The sequence below is a fragment of the Bos indicus x Bos taurus genome, chromosome 15 (genome assembly GCF_003369695.1).
Source record: "Bos indicus x Bos taurus breed Angus x Brahman F1 hybrid chromosome 15, Bos_hybrid_MaternalHap_v2.0, whole genome shotgun sequence".
Classification (NCBI taxonomy): Eukaryota; Metazoa; Chordata; class Mammalia; order Artiodactyla; family Bovidae; genus Bos; species Bos indicus x Bos taurus.
In genome coordinates this window covers 67,163,542-67,184,497 of record NC_040090.1, presented here as the reverse complement: position 1 = coordinate 67,184,497, position 20,956 = coordinate 67,163,542, and the positions used below count along the sequence as shown (strand labels likewise).

Genomic DNA, 20,956 nt, shown 5'->3' with positions numbered 1-20,956 from the left:
AAAGTAGGAGATTAAGAGAGATTAATATAAACGACTATGTATATCAGAGAAGGCAATGGCACCCCACTCCAGGACTCTTGCCTGGAAAATCCCATGGGCGGAGGAGCCTGGTAGGTTGCAGTCCATGGGGTCGAGAAGAGTCGGGCACAACTAAGCGACTTCACTTTGACTTTTCACTTTCATGCATTGGAGAAGGAAATGGCAACCCACTCCAGTATTCTTGCCTGGAGAATCCCAGGGACGGGGGAGCCTGGTAGGCTGCCGTCTATGGGGTCCCACAGAGTCGGACACGACTGAAGCGACTTAGCAGCAGCAGCAGCAGCACTATGTATATAACAAAGAAGCTATAAGGATATATTGTACAGAACAGGGAATATATTGAATATTTTACAATAAATATAAATGGGATATAACCTTTAAAAATTATGAATCACTATGTTGTACATCTGAAACTTATGTAATATTGTAAATCATCTATACTTCAACTTGAGAAGAGACTGGCTTTTGTTTAGGCTGAGTTTCCACATTCCTAGGCTGTTTTAGTTGGTAATTGTGTCTCTACTGAAAGCCACTTGTCCACACATTTAGTTTCTTGCCTTGTCTTTGTTGCAACTAGTGTTGTTTTTCTTTCTCTTATTGAAGTAACTTCATTCTGCTGTTGCTCTCAGCCACTCTCTCTTCTCTATATGTTTCTTCATGCTGCTAAGTCACTTCAGTCGTGTCCAACTCTGTGCGACCCTATAGACAGCAGCCTACCAGGCTCCCCTGTCCTTGGGATTCTCCAGGCAAGAACACTGGAGTGGGTTGCCATTTCTCCAATGCGTGAAAGTGAAAAGTGAAAGTGAAGTCGCTCAGTCGTGTCCGACTCTAGCAACCCCATGGACTGCAGCCCACCAGGCTCCTCCGTCCATGGGATTTTCCAGGCAAAAGTACTGGAGTGGGGTGCCATTGCCTCATCCCAATTTACTGCTTTGTAGGCAGCTGCTGATGTCCTTCCTTGTTGGAAGAAGACCATTACCTTGATATTGTGCATTTTGTGAAAGTGTGTTGTAAACTGACATGCATGAAAGAAATATATAATTTCACCATTTTATTTAGAGTGCCCTCCAGAGATGGGGTTCAGTTCAGTTCAGTTGTGTCCGACTCTCTGTGACCCCATGAGTCGCAGCACGCCAGGCCTCCCTGTCCATCACCAACTCCCAGAGTTCACTCCGACTCACATCCATCGAGTCAGTGATGCCATCCAGCCATCTCATCCTCTGCCGTCCCCTTTTCCTCCTGCCCCCAGTCCCTACCAGCATCAGAGTCTTTTCCAGTGAGTCAACTCTTCGCATGAGGTGGCCAAAGTACTGGAGTTTCAGCTTTAGCATCATTCCTTCCAAAGAACACCCAGGGCTGATCACCTTTAGAATGGACTGGTTGGATCTCCTTGCAGTCCAAGGGACTCTCAAGAGTCTTCTCCAACACCGCAGTTCAAAAGCATCAATTCTTCGGCACTCGGCTAGGAACATATTATTCATTTGTTTCGAGTACTTGCTTTTTATCAGCTTTTTTTTTTTTTTTTAGCTTAAAAAACATCACCAGTTGCTTCTAGTTATTTTTTGAGTTATACTTCTGAAAGGCTGAGGCTGCCAGATTGAAGACCATCTGATATCTGGAAATCAGAATAGTTAATTTATTGGTTCTTCATTTTTATCTTTCATATAAATACTATTCTTCAAGATATAGGAACAGTATCCAAAATAGATGAAAAGTTTACTTTTGAAGAGATTGCTCTTGAAACTAACAATTTCTCCAGCAAGCGACTTGAAAGATATTGTGTAATTATAAAGTGAAAGGCTTTAGCTTTAATCTCCACCTATTGAATTACATTGCTGTGTGGTCAGTTTGGTTGTTAAAAGTTTTGGGTACATAGCACCTTATCTGCTTACTAAGATTAGCAGAAATTTGATTTTTCTAGCCCCATTAACAGTAAATATATCTAATTTCTTCCCACAGTTTACTTTGACAAAGGCAAATTTGGAGACACTTACGACCAGTTTGTATAACATCTGGATAATCAAAATAGTCACAATGAAGCACTTCTTGAGGTGAGTATTAATGGTTTCCTGGATGAGCCTTATGAAATGGAGAGACTTCCTTAACAATTAGTATAGTATTTCTGTACACCATTTGTGATCCTATAAGAAGGTCTCTTTGGATTGCATGTAATAGCATTGTTTTGGCTAAGAATGATTTGGCCATAGAGTTCCTTCTGCCAACTTTATATGCATACTGATGCTAGGAGAGAATACTTGCAAATAGGAGATCACAAGAGAATATAGGCACAAAAGCATGGGGCAGGTATACTTCGATGGTTTAGGTTTGAGGAATTAGTAGTCAAGGAATCAGTATAATTTGTATAGAATCTTTTTCTTTGAAAAAAGTAATTTTAAATATAGATTTTGGTTGGCCGGCCAATCCATACAAGCATTTTCAAATCTTCATTTTTGGAGAAAAATATATATTCTAAGCTTTTGCTTTGCCTGCCTCAGTGATGCCTCTGAGATCTGCACTAATTTTTGGTTCCCTGAATATTATGCTGTATAGGGTGCCATATATGTTTGTGTATTTTAGAATGATCTTGTTTTGTTTTGAAAGCTATTTAGTTGGACATATAGTCATAATTATTTTTAAGAGTATTGACTGTCATTCACAGTTCTATAAATAAAATGCTCAGAGAAATTTTACATTAAATTAAAATATGACAAAATAAAGTTAATTTGGTCCTGAATGTTAGAAAATAAAACACACCCTCTACAATATTGAGTTTCTTTCCTGCAAGATGGTGACCTACCTATATTTCATATTCTTATCCCTTGTTCTGGCTATTTTCTCTAAGAAAATAATTAGTTGGCTTATTTCTTTTAGGAAATGATTTAATTCTTTCAGTAGATGCAATTTAAGATTTTCTTTTTCCCACTGGTTTTCATTGCATTGTTATTTCTGGAGCACCTAAATTATTTGTGTGGAATTCACTATGTTTTGGTTGGCTACTGGTGTTTATCCAATCTTAGAATTGTGAAAACCTCTCAGAAGGTTAGAACTAAATTATTTACATACATTAGCATTTACTTTGTTGTACAGAATGTTCCTCAACCTGTTTATTTGAGATGTGTAAAAAGATAGTATTTGAAAAATCACTGGGACATTTACCATCAAAGTATTTAACTCATACATTTTTGGTTGCCATGGCAATTAACCTATCTGTTTACACATTCATGAAAAATTAGTAACTATAAATCTCCCTTGAATGTAAATGTGGTGTTTTTTAGTTGTAGAATCATATTAACAGAGAGCTTTAATACTGGTTGAAGATTAGGAGTTCCTTTTGTAAAGCGGGGGGTGGTAGTGGTGAAGTGTGTACCAAGCCTTGAACTACTGAATTTCTTCTTCAATGTTTTATTTGTTTTAAAAAAAACCTGAGTGGCCTCAAAACCAGCCATTTAAAGAGAAATAGCATTTGTTTCTGTTAGATTATGTTAAGTTGCATAGGTATAGAGATTATATTTTTAATATTAATTTGTATTTTATGATTTAAAACCGATACAGTGGGAAATCTACCACTCTAATTTCACACAGAGCAGCACCAAGGGTGATGGAACTGGCATATCCCTATCAGTTATGTGTTCTCATACAAATTGTTCTCTTTTAACTTGGCACATTTGTTGTATAAACATTACTTAACATTGAAACTGAAGCTAGGAAAATAAGCTGCACATCAAGAAAGAAATGAGGATTTTCTCGTTAATCCTTAGTTTTGAAATAACAAAAGGAAACTCAATCATCATTTCTTCTTAGTTAATTATTGCTTTTGACTTTAATTTTTGTTTTTAATTCTTATTAAGTTATAACTTGTGTGTATTCATTATATGTTAATGTTTGTGGGATTTGGAGGAATAAGAGGGCAAGAAGCAAGAATCCTGCATCACAGGCCCTATCAGGTAATTTAGATTGCCTTCTGTTCCCTGTGGTCCGTTCCTACAGATGCTGGACAATTTGGCAATCTTTACATTGGAACTAAAGAGATAGTTACATAAATATAACTTGAACAAATCATGTGTTAATTCCTGAGCTCAGCAAATATATTATGCAGAATAAGGAGTTGACTTTCACTGAGGAGAATTGGCATCATTTAAAAGCCCACAGAGTGATTAATCTGTCTACTTCTGAATTACTCTAGAATGAGCAATTTCTGAGGTCATGTACAGCCTCAGAAGAAATGAAGTTAATCTTAAAGAAACCAAGTGTGGGAAAAAAATGAGTTTTAATCCACATTTAAGGTACATGGAGCCCACACTCTTCTCTCTGACTACCTGCTACCATCACATATGTTAATGGTGTAACTACTCAAAGCTTAAGGGAATAGGAAAAACATGACATGAGATATTAGAAATAAATGCTATAGGATTAATACACCCAGATGAAGGATGTGTTTTAAGTTGACATTAGATATGGGATATTGGATAAGTACCCCATAGTCACCCAGTATGACTTTAGCCATGATCTGCATTAAAAAAAAACACGGGATAAAACTGAGAAGAAAGTGTGTCTATGTGTGATCAGAAAGAGGGGACACTTTTTGAGTCCAAAATAGAACTGAAGCTTAGAGTTTAGTTTATTTAATATATTTCATTAATTTCAATTCAATTGATGTTTATAACAGAGAGGACCTAACACTTATATCAAGATCTTTTCCTTTACTAGAATTTAGTTATTGAGATTATATACATTTAAGGTCACTGGAACATTATTAATTTTGAATTTTTCTAATAAAGGAGATATTAGGAGTCACCCCATATAAATAATTGCTTCCAGCTATTTCAGCCTCAAGATCTCAGTTTCTTGGCATGGACCTTACTGGTTACTTTCCTTCCTTAAGCAGAAGAGAGGAAAGTGAAAACATCTGCCAACCTCAAACCTCCATGGGAGAAACTGAGATATAGAGCAGACTTGTACTGGCTATGAAACAATAGAGGGAGAAACAGTATTTCCCTGCTATGATTAATAGATACAGGCTTCCAGTTCACAAAAATATCTGTAAATGGAGTTTTAGAAGTCATTCACACTTGATTAATATCTTCATCCACTGATTGAATTAGTAACATTTAGTACTACTAATAATTCTAGTACTATGCCACATTTTAACTTTTATTTTCTCTTCATAACAACTGTAATAAAAGAGGAATTAATACTTCACTTTATAGCACGGGGCAAAAAGTTTAACAACAAAGTTAAAAAAAACTCATGCAAAGCACACAGATATTGAATGCACGCCTATCTGACGTCAAAGTTTTTTTCTCTTAATATCTGTATCATGTTACTCCCTTACTGTATACCTGTTGTGAGGTGTTCTGTGTGATACAAAAGTGAATATGAGGTGGCCTCTTCTCTAAAGTAGCATACCACTTGGTAACGAGATAAAGCCACACTTACAAAATTAAGATGTAAGAAGGAATGTGATTGGTGACATGCTGCAGCTATTTTGTGACAGGAATATTCAGGGAAGGCTTCACTGAGTTGATGTTGAAGGAAAGAGATAGAGGATGTAATAGATGGAGAAGGTGCTATGAGCAAAGCCTAAGAAAGTATGACCAGCTGCCACAAGCATCAAGTGGTCAAGGCTTATTGGCTGTAAATCCTTTTTAGGATGAGTACAAGATAAGGTGCAAAGATAAATTTGGGGGGCAGTTCTTGGACACCTTTGGAAGCATGGCATAAAACAGCCCAGAAGCATGGTAACACTTTCACCAAGAAATAATATGGACCTTAAAGAAAAAGATGAACCTGAAAGTGAAAGTTAGTCACTCAGTCGTGTCCGACTCTTTTGTGACACCATGGACTGTAGCCCACCAGGCTCCTCTGTCCATGGAATTCTCCAGGCAAGAATGCTAGAGTTGGTTGCCATTTCCTTCTCCAGGGGATCTTCCCAACCTGGGATCGAACCTGGGTCTCCTGCATTGCAGGTGGATTCTTTACTGTTTGAGCCACTAGGGAAGCCCTTATAGAAAAAGATGTCGGACCAAAAAAAAAAAAAAACTTTTTTCCTTGAAACATATGTCTAACTTTATCTTAGAGCCAGATATCTAGTCCATTCCTTCCATTATGAGTAGCTTGTGCACAGTCACACAGTATTGAGGGTAGGTTTGAAGTCAGACTTCAGACACTTTCCTATTTAATTGGGTAGCATTTCCATTCAGCACCAACTAATTTCCACTGCTTTTGCTGGGCTGAAGGTACAGGTTCATGTAATTCTTCCAGAATTTGATTAGCCTCACTTGAGACTTTAACTGAGCATATTTTTTGGATGTTGAAGCAAAGTCCTGAAAAAATGGTAGATTTATGGTGCACCCGAATACCTCTCTCATTGTAGACTGGTACTTTTAGCCATAGTTTTCTGTTTTTTTTTTTAGGACACATGCATACACACCACATGTGTATATACATACATAAATATACACATGTATACATACATACATATATATATCTATGTATGTGTATATATTATATATAGACCCATACAGAGGTACACACGTTTACACATATATATTTCAAATTATTTTGTTTCCTGTATTAAAACAAAGTATCCATACCCTTATTGGAATATGTTAACCTGAATAGTTTTCTAGGCAGTTTCCTATATGTGATCTCATCAGAGCTTGCCATGACATGTTTTTTGAACCTACAATATTAGTTCTCCTGCCCTGTCTGTTTGCTTTCCCAGGTTAGGGACTTTTTCAACTCTTAGGTCTTCAGATATATGCTCTGTCCCTTTCTCTCTTTTCTCTTTCTGGGACCCATGTAATGTGAATGTTAGTATACTTGATGTGGTCGCAGAGATCTCTTAAACTGGCCTCATTTGTTTTTCTTCTCTGTTTAGCTTCAGTGATTTCCACTACTGTGTTTCCAGCTCACTGATTTGTTCCTGTGTCTCATCTAAGTTGCTGCTGCTGCTGCTAAGTCACGTCAGTCGTGTCTGACTCTGTGCAACCCCATAGACGGCAGCTCACCAGGCTCCCGTCCCTGGGATTCTCCAGGCAAGAATACTGGAGTGGGTTGCCATTTCCTTCTCCAGTGCATGAAAGTGAAAAGGGAAAGTGAAGTCCCTCAGTTGTGTCCAACTCTTCGTGACCCCCATGGACTGTAGCCCACCAGGCTCCTCCGTCCATGGGATTTCCCAAGCAAGAGTACTGGAGTGGGGTGCCATTGCCTTCTCCCTCATCTAAGCTACTGTTGATTCTTTCTAGAGTATTTCTTATTTCAATTATTGTATTCTTCATCTCTGTTTGGTTCTTCTTAATATTTTCTAAATCTTTATTAAAAAATTCTAATTTCTTACTCTGTTCATCCAATCTTCTGCCAAGTTCTTTGCACATCTTTAAGTCATTAACTTTACCTCTTTATCAGGTAGATTGTCTATCTCTACTTCACCTAGTTCTTCTGGGGTTTTATCTTGTTCCTTTGGAAGATGTTTTTCTGCCATCTCATTTTGCTTGATTTGCTGTTTTTATTTTTATTTTTTTAATATAAATTTATTTGTTTTAATTGAAGGCTAATTACTTTACAATATTGTGGTGGTTTTGCCATACATTGACATGAATCCGCCACAGGTGTACATGTGTTCCCCATCCTGAATCCCCCTCCCACCCTCCCCATCCCATCCCTCTGAGTCATCCCAGTGCACCAGCCCTGAGCACCCTGTCTCATGCCTCGAACCTGTACTGGCGATTTGTTTCACATATGATAATATACATGTTTCAATGCCATTCTTCCAAATCATCCCTCCCTCTCCCTCTCCCACAGAGTCCAAAAGACTGTTCTATACATCTGTGTCTCTTTTGCTGTCTTGGCATACAGGGTTATCGTTACCATCTTTCTAAATTCTATATATATGTGTTAGTATACTGTATTGGTGTTTTTCTTTCTGGCTTACTTGACTCTGTATAATAGGCTCCAGTTTCTGCTGTTTTTATTTCCATGTATTTGGAAGGTTTGTTTTGTTTTCTGACCTTGGAGAACTGGTCTTTCATAGGTGATGTCTTATGTATCCCAGCAGTACACTCACCTCTTATTACCAGAGCTCAGTGCTCTTGGGGTGCCCCCTATGTGGACTACATGCATCCTTATACTGTGTGTGTGTTAGTTGCTTAGTCGTGTCTGATTCTTTGCAACCCCATAGACTGTAGCCCACCAGCCCCTCCATCCATAGGATTCTCCAGGCAAGAACATCAGAGTGGGTTGCCATTTCCTTCCCCAAAAGGAACTATAGAAAGAAAGAAAGTGAAGTCACACAGTTGCATCCGACTCTTTGTGACCCCATGGACCATAGCCTACGAGGCTCCTCCATCCATGGAATTTTCCAGGCAAGAGTACTGGAGTGGGTTGCCATTTACTTCTCTACCTTCTACTGCAGTGGGCTGAATACTGTAGATGGTCTGGTAGGCATGGCTATTCTTACCTCTCACCCCTACCCCTGCCTTGGTCAGTTGGTTGCAAAGCCTGCTTTGTGCAGAAGCTGCTGGCAGCTGGTGGCAGGGATGGGTCACAAGATAGCACTTTGGGGATTCCAGAGGCTAGTGTTGGCCCTCCTGTGGGTTGACCTGGGATCCAGGACAAGTGTTTGTGGGGCTGGGGGTGTTTGATCAAATGTTGGTCTGCTGATGGCCGGAGCCTGTTCATTATATGGCCCACTGCAGGGCCTGGAGTGTCCCCAGATAGTTTCAGCTCATTGGTGAGTGGGCTGGATCCCACAATGACTGGCTGAGGTGTTCAAAATGTCTCAGAACTGGTATCCTATCAGCCTGGGGTAGGCAGAGCCAGGTTCTGGGTTCTCCGGCTGCATAGCCCTGGGGGTCCTGGAGCTGATGTAGGGTGGTGTCTTGTGTGTTGCTGGGTGAGGCCAACTCCTGACACAGCTGGCTGCAGGGTCTGGGGTGTCCCAAAGCTTGTATAATCCCACTAGTGATCTAGGGGCTGGATCCTAGGGTGCCTGGCTCAGAGGTCTTAGAACTGGTGTTGGCCTGCTGTTGGATAGGCTGGGTTGTGACATGTTAGGCTGTGGGGGTACTGCCGTGGTCCTGGAAGTGGTGTCTGTCTCCTGGTGGGTGAGCCCTGGTCCTGGGGTCTCAGGCTGTAGGACCCAGGGTCCTGAAGCTGGTGTCAGCATGCTGGTGGACAGGGCTGAGGCCCTGGGGTCCTAGGGCTAGTGCTGGTGCCCTGGTGTGTGGGGCCAGGTCCTGGGCCCTCTAGTGGGCAGGGGTCTTAAGGCAGTAGTCCTGTTGGTAGATGGGACCGTGTTCCTACCCAGCTGATTGCTTAGCCTAAGGCATCCCAGTACTGGTGCTGACAGGCCGGTGGGTAGGGCCAGGTCCCAGAGCTAATAAGTTCCAGGGAGGATTCTAAAATGTCACTTGCCAGCACACATGTCCCTATGGTAGGACACACTCCCCACAATGGCTGCTGCCAGTGTCTGTGTCCCCAGGGTGAGCTCCAGTTGCCTCCTGCCTCTCCAAAAGGCTCTCCAAGATCAGCAGGTAGGTCTGACCCAGGCTCCTTTCAAATGACTGCTTCTGCCCTGGTTGCCAGAGCGTGTGAGATTTTGTGTTGTTGTTGAGTCACTCAGTCATGTCTGACTCTTTGGGATTCCATGGACTGTAGCCTACCAGGCTCCTCTGTCCATGGAAACTTTACTGGACTGATTGCCATTTTCTTCTTGGAGATCTTCCAGACCTAGAAATCAAACCAGCATCTCCTGCATTAGCAGGCAGATTCTTTACCTGAGCCACCAGGGAAGCCCCGTGAGATTTTGTGTGTGCCCTTTAACAGTGAGGTCTTTTTCCTACCGCTCTCCGGGTCCCCTGATTGGCCTTCAGAACTTGACCTTTTGGTGATCATCTTCCTGGTGCAGGATCCCCAGACTGGGAAGTCTAATGTTGGGCTTGACCTCTTTGCTCCATGTGGAGACCCTCTGCAGTTGTGATTGTTCTCTCATTTGTGGGTCATCTACCCAGGGGTCTGACTGTGCCTCATCTCCACCCCTCCTACCTGTCTTGTTGTGGTTCCTTCTTTATATCTTTAGTTGTAGAAGATCTTTTCTGCTAGTCTTCTGGTCTTATCAACTGTTGCTCTGTAAATAGTTACAAGTTTGGTGTGCCATGGAAGGAGGTGAGCAAGCAGTCTTCCTACTCTGCCATCTTGGTCAGTCCCCTTGTCTAAATGCTTCCTAAATGTCAAAGCATAATGTGTTTGCTGATTCTCTTATAAATAAACTAGTAAGTATGTTGTCCAAATAGAAAAAAAACCTGAATTTTAAAAATAAATCTTGTAAAATGGATGGATTTAAAATTGTTTTTAATTAAATAGTGATCTCATTAGCAATTTAAGAGAAGCTTATGTCTCTCTTCTTTGAAAGGAAAAGAATAAACCATTATTATTTCAGTCGTACCACAGTCAGCTATTGCTCCCTAATCCCTCATATAAAATGTCCCAGAATTAAAAAATAGTGCCCTTTACTATAGCAATAGCATTTGGAATAATGTCTATCCATGATAGATTTATACCCACTAATTTTAGAAGGCAGCATGTCTTTTCAGATAAAGAATGATGGAAAAGAGCTGGAGAGGGACCTCCTTGCTGGTCCAGTGGCTGGGACGCTGTGCTTCTACTTCAGGGCATGCAGGTTCCATCCCTGGTCAGGCAACTAAGATACCACATGCCACAAGGCCAAAAAAAAAAAAAAAAAAGAATGATGGAATTCCATCCAAGGGGCTGCACACTGCCCACTGCCTCACTGCTGCTTAATGTGAGGGAGATAATCTTGTTTCTCTAGAGGCCCACAAATGGTTTATTTGTATGATTTCACATTTCTAATCCATGTATCAAGTCCTCCAGAGCCTCTTTTCCTATGGATTCTCATTATTTAGAAGGACCCATTTACTAGGCCAAATACCTGTTGATGAGTTAATTTCCAACTGACTGCCAGTGCTCCTAATTGGGAACTTCAATAGAGCAACTAAAAATTTTTAAAATGTCATTTCAGAAAGTACATGTGATGTTGGAAACATTCAGTAGTCTACTGTTCTTTATGGCCATTCAGATGAAAGTATTTCATTTAAGAAAGTTGTTTTGATCCAAGAATTGTGATTATTTTGTATGTGTCTTTCCTCACCAGTAGTGTATTTCTTGTTTATTATAGGATTCCTTCAAGCAAGAATTAACTTTCAGTAGCAAATTCATTGAAACTGTTCAAAATAAGCTACTTTTCTCTTCCTGTTCCAAAAGAAGATATCAGAGTCACAAATTTAAGATGATGGAGTAGTGTACAGGTACCCACACCCCCACCCCACAAACAGGAGACCACAGGGTCCTAGGTACATCTCCTGTTTTCGAGGCCTTATCACTGCTGAATGGATTCCCCTAACAAAGACGCACGAGACAGGAGCTCACTTTTATTTGGTAGAGATAGGATTCAGTTTGAATAATTTACATTGGGTGGCTATTCTTGTGCAAACTAGGGGATGAATGTTAAATGATAAAAGTGATCATTTTTGCCTTATGGAAGGACATTGCTGTGAATTCAGCCATAAACTTCACTCTGCAGCATATTAGTAAATAACAGTAACAGAAAATGTTGGAAATAGAATATGAGTAAGTAGCTCTTGTGTATTTATTCAATTTTTGTTCCTGGACAGGGACATGAACCCTGGGCCCTGTATAAGACTGTATAAGTAGCTCTTATGTTAAATCAGATTCTTCCAGTGCTTAAGCAAGGCATTCATCTTTGAAACTGCAGTAGCTCCTTTTGGAACATGATCAAGAAGCTGTGATTGAAAAAAGAGAAACAAACACAAAAAACCTGCTATCTGTACATATAGTTGTTAAAAATAGGAGATGGTGGGAATTCCCTGACAAGCCAGCGGTTAGGACTCTGTGCTTTGAGTGTGGGCCTTGGTTCAATTCCTGGGCAGAGAACTATGATCCAGCAAGCCATGCAGCGTGGCAAACACACACACACACAAAAGCACACACATATGAAAGAACAGAAGATGTGACAGTATTTTCTTTTTTTAGTCTTGAGAATTTGATTGTTAAGTTCCTATACAATATAGCAGAGCTTTATAGTAGTGATTTGAGAATCTTCCATAAGAACTAAGAAAACTAAGGATAGTGTTATGAAGAATAAATCAAACTATCTTCCTAAATAAAACTAAGACTGTTGGTTTGATGATTCAAGTTAGGAAATAACAAAACAAGCTGCGCTTTAAACCCTCTGAACATAGGGTTCAGGTGGTAAAGAATATATGGCAGTAATTCTTCTAAGAATAGGAACAGAAGGATAGGATTAAAGAAAGCAAATGGGATCTGCCACACAGGTATATTTGAGATGCCTTCATTCCAAGCATGCGGTCAGAAAGGAGATAAAATTAAAAGAAGGAAAAGTACTATAAATCCAAAAGTTCCTATTCCTAAACACAGAATGGAAAGGGACACACCTTTCTCCCTTTCTCCCTCCTTCCTTTCTTTCTTTTTTCCTAAACCAACTACTGATTAGCTTCAGTTCAGTTCAGTTCAGTTGCTCAGTCATGTCCAACTCTTTGCAACCCCATGAATCGCAGCACACCAGGCCTCCCTGTCCATCACCAACTCCCAGAGTTCACTCAGACTCAAGTCCATCGAGTCAGTGATGCCATCCAGCCATCTCATCCTCTGTCATCCCCTTCTTCTCCTGCCCCCAATCCCTCCCAGCATCAGAGTCTTTTCCAATGAGTCAACTCTTCGCATGAGGTGGCCAAAGTACTAGAGTTTGAGCTTTAGCATCATTCCTTTCAAAGAAGGAATTCCTTCCCAGGGCTGATCTCCTTCAGAATGTAGGAGATCTCTTAAGGTTGGATCTCTTAAGAGCATTTAAAGATCCACTTCTTAATTTCTTCCTTTTCAGGGTAAACATGACAAACGACTTTAACATTCTTCCCAAATATTTAATCATTTTTATTGTTCTCTGGACCTTAAGCAGTTTTCCCACAAACTTTATAATTAACACACTGAAATAGATTCAAACATTTAAGGAATGATCTCCTGGTAGGTAGCATTTGATGATGAGGAACAGCCATCCTGAGGTGCTCATATGGAGGTTTTGCTGATCTGGTCCTTTCATGAGGAAGCAACTTGGGTACTTGTTCTCATCAAAATAAGACTTCCAAATTAAGAGGTAGCACTGATGTTTCCTTCTCTGACCATGCCTTAGGTTTATGATCTAAATGCAAAATAAATAGTATCTGGCAAAACATGGTTTGATCTGATGATTGGCTGGAAAATACCTCACATACAAAGAAAGTACAGTGCCTACCATAACAAGCTGGTTGCTTAATGAAATATTTATGGGCATGTTGGCCAATTAGAAAAACAAGGGGAAAAAATAAAAATATATCCTGGATAGTATTGATAAATAACATAATTGGACTATCAGCCCAGAAATTATGAAAGGGTAAGGAAGCAGTGTATAAAAGTCAGTGCCTGTAATGCAGGAGACCCAGGTTCAATCTCTGGATCTGGAAGATCCCCTGGAAAAGGGAATGGATACCTACTCCAGTATTGCTGCCTGGAGAATTAATGGACAGAGGAGTCTAACAGACTACAGCCCATGTGGTCACAGAGTCAGACACAACTGAGTGACTAACACTTTCACAACTGAAAGGAGCATTTCTCTTTCATGATTTGTAATATTCTTCCTGTGATTATATGAGAGAGTTGTGATGTACTTCACAGAGCTAGTGAGCCCTAAGAAATGAGACATCATCTTTAACCCCTCATTGTGGGTTTCCACCAGATGTTGTTGTCTTTGACTGTGTGAATATCCTCAGGGGAACTGAAAAAAAGAAATGCATAGAACATGATATCTTTTCTCTCCTTTTGTGTAAGATTGTCTGATGCAAAATAATTCCCCAAGCATTTTCTTCTCATATGCAAGGAGGCCAGTGGGAGAAATCATAGATGGGCTATAAGCCTCTCTACATCTGACTGCTTCCTGCCACCTAGAAGGTCACCTCTAGGTCTCAAGCCACATCTTTGTATAGATCTGATGAAGAATTTGCATGGGGGAAATTTTCTGCAGTTTAACTTAATTGGCTTGTACCTAAATAGGGTGAATACAAAGATACTCCTTAAACAGTAATTAGAATCTTTTCTCTAGGCAGATTTAGTACTACAAGAACCTGATTATTATGCAGTCCTAATGTACAGACTTAAAAGAGGCTTCATCTGAGCAGCCGGCCCACATGCTAGACAGACTTTACAGGAAGTTGCACATGGGTACCATAAGGGCAGATATCATGGAAAGCTTTATTTTTGACTTAGTAATAGGATTAATGCCAACCAGTTATTAATATCATTACCATTTGGCTGATAACCAGTTAATAAGGATATTGCTCAATCTTTTCTTCTGTCATAGCTATCCAATAGTTGGAAAAATAGAAAATTTTTTCAAGAGAGCGAGTTGAAGTTGTGTATAATTTCTTACTCATCTAATTAAAATGTTCCATTAATTATTTTCAGGGTTACGTTTTTTAGAAGCTGGTAATCTAAATCTTAACAGATCTTAGAACATATTTGACTAAAACAGTTGAATTGCAGACTTCACAACACAGTAAATCCATTTTTTTGTCTTTCAGTAGAATCTGACTTCATATAGAAATTTCATATCTACTTGTTTGTAGTGATTTTTGGTGATCACTGTTATAACTTTCTTTTTTCTTAAAATAATATATACATATTAAAAAAGAAAATTACTTAACCAGAAAAGGAAGTAAAAATTACTCATAATTCCATTACCCAGACAAACCTCTGTTAACCTTTTTGTTGAATATCCTGCCAATCTGTTTCTCCTTGTTTGTGTATCATCATTAAATTTTTTGTTTTATTTATTATAAGAAAAGATATATTATTCCATACATGTTCTTTGGATATTTTATGTTATGAGGTACTCTAGAATCCAATTTTATTATCTACAAAGGATTCTCTCATATTTTAGTGTAGCGGTTTTGGTTACTTATATGTTTCCTCTGTTCCCTTTGCATTTATATGATATAAACTTCATGCTTTTGTACAAGTTAGTTTGTTGGAATTGTTGTTTTTAACTTAAGCTGTTCGAAGTATTGGAGCCAGAGCAGTTGAACAAAGGAACACAATTAAGGTATTTGTTCAAATCAGGGAATCATCACATCACAGAGGCTTAACTACACTAATTAATTAGTTAACTACACTAATTCATCTGAATGACCCTGGATCACCTTATGTTAGAATTGGAGGAAATTAGTGAACATGTGAGAAAAATATCTTTTAGAAATGACACCAATAAGAAGTATTATAAATAATTCTGCCTTTTAGGAAAACAACTCTACCTTCTAGGGAAACTCTAGTATTCAAAGAAGATGAGTTGAATACAAGTTCCTGGATAATAAATCTTTACCTCTATAGCCTGAGTCATTTGAGACTCCTAACAGTATCATGAAGTAGTAGACATATTAAAAACTAAATATGTGGACTTACATATTAAATATGTAAATATGTAGATTCACATATTAAATATGTAGACTTGTATTAAAAACTAAAAGTTGCCATAAAATGCAAATTCACATGTGCCAGAGACATTGTGGATAAGTACATGATTGGTGACGATATATTTTATAGTTTGTCCCCTAAAGTATAGTTCCAATACTTTATTGGAGTGAGATAGGGTGTACAAGGAAGAAAACTTTGTTTAGCAGGAGCCCGGAACAAACTTGTCAAGAGGGGGAGATTTTGGAAAGTTTAAATCAGAGAATGTTGGAGAACCAAAGGTCAACATGCTTGTTCAGTGAGCTGATAAGGAGGCATTCTGGCACATCCAAGAAGTATTGGGATTGGTCAGCAGAAAAGACAGGTGGCCACACAATCGAGCCTTAAAGAGGACAATAGTACCAAGACAAAAGCAGAGGAAAGGAGAAAAATGGGAGCAAGGGAAGAAATAAACAGCAGCCAAAAAAGGCACCAAGGAAAAACTGGAAATTTACGAGAGTGAGCTGAGAGGCTATTCATGGAGGCAGAAGATGAGGGTTGCTATAGCATGTTCTTCCCCATGGCTATAGGAGAGACAGCTTCTAAAACACAAGGATTCTGTATTCAAGGTACTGATTGGTTTTAAAAATATTTTTAGCCAAAGGTAGGAAAAGAAAGGATTCCCATGCTTCACCCTCTGTTGGTGTATCAAATTTACTAGAATAGGCATTCTGGAGCTTGCTGTCATAGTAGGTATGTCCTTACAGACCTAGGGCTTCACTCCTGATGATGGATTTTGTAGCTACCTCAAATAAAGTAACATGGGATTGAAATAATGAAATATGCGTGTGAACCCAAGAAGTCTAATGGTTGGTTTTCTTCTGGGCTTGTTGCTTGCTGGTGGTGGCTGCTTTCTATTCTCTTCCAGAGTTCTGTTGGAAGAGTGCTGTCTTTTATTTTTGACAGAATGCTGATCCAGGTGTGCCTGTTTTTTTATTGTAAATTTTTGTGGCGTTGCCTGAAATTTGTAATGAGAAAACTGACTGGAAGATGTGAACTGCAACGAATCTGTTATAATACCAAGCCTGGAGCTTCTAGAACCATGAAAATTGGTAAGCATGAAACAAAGAAGTAAGCACAATGTAGACTTTCTGTAATTGAAGATACAGTGTTATATTTCAGTACAATAATTGTAAACCACTTGTAAAAGATAATATTTGAATAGCTTTTAAAATTATCTCTTTTCCAGAAACATCACTGAGAGATTCAAAAAGTAAGGTAGGTAAAATTGTTTCTGTATTTTTCAGCAACTTCTCACTTGGAGGCTTACCTCCAATCATCCAAAAGTAAAAATTTTAAGAAACAAAATTTACCTCTGGCTATGGGCTTCCCTGGTGGCTCAGATGGTAGAGAGTCTGCCTGCAATGCAGGAGACCCAGGTTCAATCCCTGGGTCAGGAATATTCCCTGGAGAAAGAAATAGCAACCCCCTCCAGTATTCTTGCCTGGGAAATCCCATGGACAGAGGAGCCTGGCAGGCTACAGTCCATGCGGTCACGAAGAGGTGGACACAACTGAGCGACTGAGCACATGTATACTAAGGCAAACTGAGAAGAAAGAATTTTTTCCCATCACAAACCACTGTGCTTTTTATCTAAAAGCAGGTACTCATGAATTTCCAGACAGATTTATGCTGCACATATTACTTCATTGTTGAATTCATCCCTTTTTATATCTCATTTCAAATCATAAATATTCCATGGAAATAAGAGAAGTGTTATCTCTCTGCTACTTCCTCAATATCCAAATCATTTAACTTTATACTCAAGATTTTCCAAGCCACTATGCTAGCATTTCTAGCACATAGTTAAGCACCCACATAAGAAAGAAAAATTTGTTTCTTAAGATTCTTGAATATTTAACTTTGACATCCTTAAGACTGTATCTCCTATGTACTTCACACAGTCATAGACATATACTCATTAACAATGGAAACCATGTGTATTCAGTGAGAAAAAGAAAATATAATATTTCTATGTGAGTAACTTGAAACAGATGGAAGTGGTAAAAAAAACAAGCTTATGTATTTTTGTTTTATGTTTATTACCTTATTCAGAAAAACACCAAATTTACTAGAATTTAAAGACTACATGAATTTTTGTTTTTAAGCTTTAAACAAATATTTGAAGCCCCAATTTAATTAGACCCCACTTAAGATACTAGTGTTCATGACAAGGGAACTGATTTAAACTTGTTTTCTAGCTATTACAGACTTCAGTGAGTGTTCATCCTGATGCTATTGAAAAAACTATAGACGACATCATGGAACTGAAAAAAATTAACCCCGACATAAATCCACAGTAAGAATATGTTCATCATGTTATAAATATAAAACAGAAGTCACATGCCACATACTTAGTATTTCTAAATATGCTGTTTCTAAATACTTTCTCACACACGCTTTCTCTCTCTCTCTCTCCTTTCTCTGCCCCAGATAATTATCTGCATGTTTTGACTTTCAGGTGAAAAATAAAGAAAAAAGATGCCTTTTTCATTTTTGTAAATAGCAGCAACTTTGTAATTCTGTTGTGATTTATGTTTATGCTTTGAGGTGCAATGAATGTAAGAAATCTGATGGACGCCCTTGATATCAGAAGATGAAATAAAGGGTGCCCATCCATCAACAGTCACTCCATATGCTGCCTATGTTTTACATTAACAGTAAATGTACAAATTGTAAATGTGCCTGAGCTGACTCTGCTCTATGAAGAATATTTCTTCAGTTCATGACAGACTGTTAATCTTGGAGACAGTTATTACCTGCTTGTGAAGAAGACAGACATGTGTGGGAGGAGAGATGACTTTTATATGAAGACTTTAGAATTTTGTAATTAGTTGTCTTATCTTGGAAGTATTAAAATGCATTTGGCAATGTACATGATATTTAAAATTAGCTTTATATTTTCCATTGGGTACAGGAATTTTTCTGTAAAATTTTAGTCTAAGGATATTGGGTAGAATAAATTCTGTATGCAGATACAGTCAGATACAGTTTAGGTAGGTAACAGTCAAATTGTCTTTTAGATGTGCATACTTAAGAACTTCAGATGTTACATTCAGGGTGCACTTAGCATAGGTCTCTTATGTTGGAGGGATTCCAGGTACTAGCTAATTGCTCATCACAAAACTCCATTTCCACATGGTATCCATAGCATTCTTCTGCAGATGCTTCAGCTAATTAGCTGCTTTCCCTTATTCAGCTTTATTAAATATGATTTAATTATATAGTAAATGTCTTTTTGAAACCTACTGACTTATTTCTCTGAAATGGTGGTAAGAATGCAATTCATTTAAAATTTAAGATTACAATTAGGCATGAGAGATATATTAGACCTATAGAGATTGGGTTAGATTTAATAGCAAATCTTTTCTGTCTCTTTTATGAAAGTTATATATTTCATTCAGAAGTGTTTCCTTACCATCTATTCTTTTGATTTCCTTTAGGAAGAAAAAACTTTTATAGGTAGTATTTAATTGTGGTTTTGGACCGTGAATTTTAAATCATTATAACTGGGCTCAAACACAGCTTCATTAATCAAAATAGGAACCATTACAATCAACACATTTTTGCCAATGAGAAATTTTTGTTTATTCCTGTAGCATACAAACCCATGCTTTGGGATTTGACAAACCCTTGGAAAGCATTTTCTGCCTCCTGCTGATTGTAGAAGCGTTTTCCTTGCAAAAAGTTGTTGAGTTGCTTGAAAAAGTAGTAGTTGTACTTTGAGAGGTCAGGTGAACATAGTGGATACGCAGAACTTCGTAGCCCAGTTTGTTCAACTTTTGAAGTCTTGGTTGTGCAACATGTGGTTGGGCATGGTCGTGGAGAATTGGGCCCTTTCTGTAGGCCAGTGCTGGTTGCAGGCATTGCGGTTTTCGGTGCAAATCTTCAGTTTGCTGAGCATACTTCTCAGATGTAATGGTTTCGCCGGGATTCAGAAAGCTGTAGTGGATCAGATCAGCAGCAGACCGTCAAACAGTGATCATGACCTTTTTTTCATGCAAGTTTGCCTGTGAGAAGTGCTTTGTAGCTTCTTCTGGTTCAGCCATTGAACTGGTTGTTGCCAGTTGTCATATAAAATCCACTTTCATGACACATCACAATCCAATCAAGAAAAGCTTTGCTGTTGTTACATAGAATAAAACACTTCAAAATGACAGTTTTTGATTTGCAGTCAGTTCATGAGGTATCCACTTATCGAGCTTATTCACCTTTCCAATTTGCTTCAAATCCTGAATGACCATAAAATGGTTGATGTTGAGTTCTTCGCCAACTTCTTGTGTTAAAAGGTTCAGCTTCGACGATTGCTCTCAGTTGGTCATTGTCAGCTTCCAGTGACTGACCATTGCGCTCCTCAGTTCCAAGGCTCTCATCTTCTTTGCAAAACTTCTTGAACCACCACTGCACTGTATGTTCATAAGCAGTTCCTGGGCCAAATGCAGTGAGTTGTCTCCATTGCTTTACAATCCATTTAAACTCGAATGAGAAAATTGTTCAGATTTGCTTTTTGCCTAAACATCATTTCCACAGTGTCAAATAAATTTAAAATAAAAAGCATCTAATAAGTCATTAGCAAAAAACGTAAAGCAAGAAATGTGCATTAAAATGATGTATAACATGGCCACATTTATTTAAGACTGTATTCCAATATCAAATGGCAAATTTCAACAATGCAGAAATTAGGGTTAGGGTTAGCGTTTAGGGTTATGGTTAGACCCTGACCCAATAGATTGTATTTTACAGCCGAATATGAATTTTAGTGTTTTTTTTTTTCCAGTTTGACATTGACAAAATGTGATCTTTAAAAAATTAAATAATTTTCTGGAAAAAAAATCAAGAAATAGAGCTGGGGGAAATACCATGTAATCTATCAAGCCATCACTACTATTAACCTTACTTTGTTTTATACATTTTTTCAGGTGCCACTTATGGTGGTGGTAAGAATTACTACTGTAAAATTGAATTGGCTCCCTTGTTCTCTTTTTTATTTTTCCCACTCTCCTCTTTGCTCCAAATTAACTGTCTTCTCTGTCCTCTGTTGATTTTCTGGGTGATGAGTACCACTGTGCCTTTTTCCTAAGTTTAAATATCAGATTTAGGTTTTTTTTTTAAATTGAACATTCAGTTTTATATCAGTTTAGTGTTCTGGGTTATCTGACACTGCCCTTTGTGTTTGAAATAAACATACAGTCCTAAAATAAGATTTTCTATTGCCCTCAACTTTGAGTTAAACTCTATACATCTCTTCCCTCTCCAAAAAGATGGTTATGACACTGTCGTTGTGATTATGATGACCCCCCATTCCAACAAAAAATGTTTAAATTTA

At 38.5% G+C, this 20,956-nt stretch overlaps 1 protein-coding gene across 5 annotated transcripts in view; it reads left to right on the top strand.

The window, feature by feature from the left end:
• Window positions 1-20,956, top strand: part of ELMOD1 (ELMO domain containing 1) — an 86,359-nt gene that overhangs the window by 23,787 nt on the left and 41,616 nt on the right. For 4 of the 5 annotated variants that reach the window (XM_027563850.1, XM_027563851.1, XM_027563852.1 and 1 more), the window contains 4 exons: window positions 1,999-2,090; window positions 16,537-16,682; window positions 16,820-16,848; window positions 17,832-17,929. In XM_027563850.1, the coding sequence (XP_027419651.1) occupies window positions 2,074-2,090; window positions 16,537-16,682; window positions 16,820-16,848; window positions 17,832-17,929 (290 nt within the window). In that variant the 5' untranslated portion in view covers window positions 1,999-2,073. Of the gene's footprint in view, window positions 1-1,998; window positions 2,091-16,498; window positions 16,683-16,819; window positions 16,849-17,831; window positions 17,930-20,956 lie in introns of those variants that run through there. The other variant, XM_027563853.1, reaches the window with a different exon arrangement.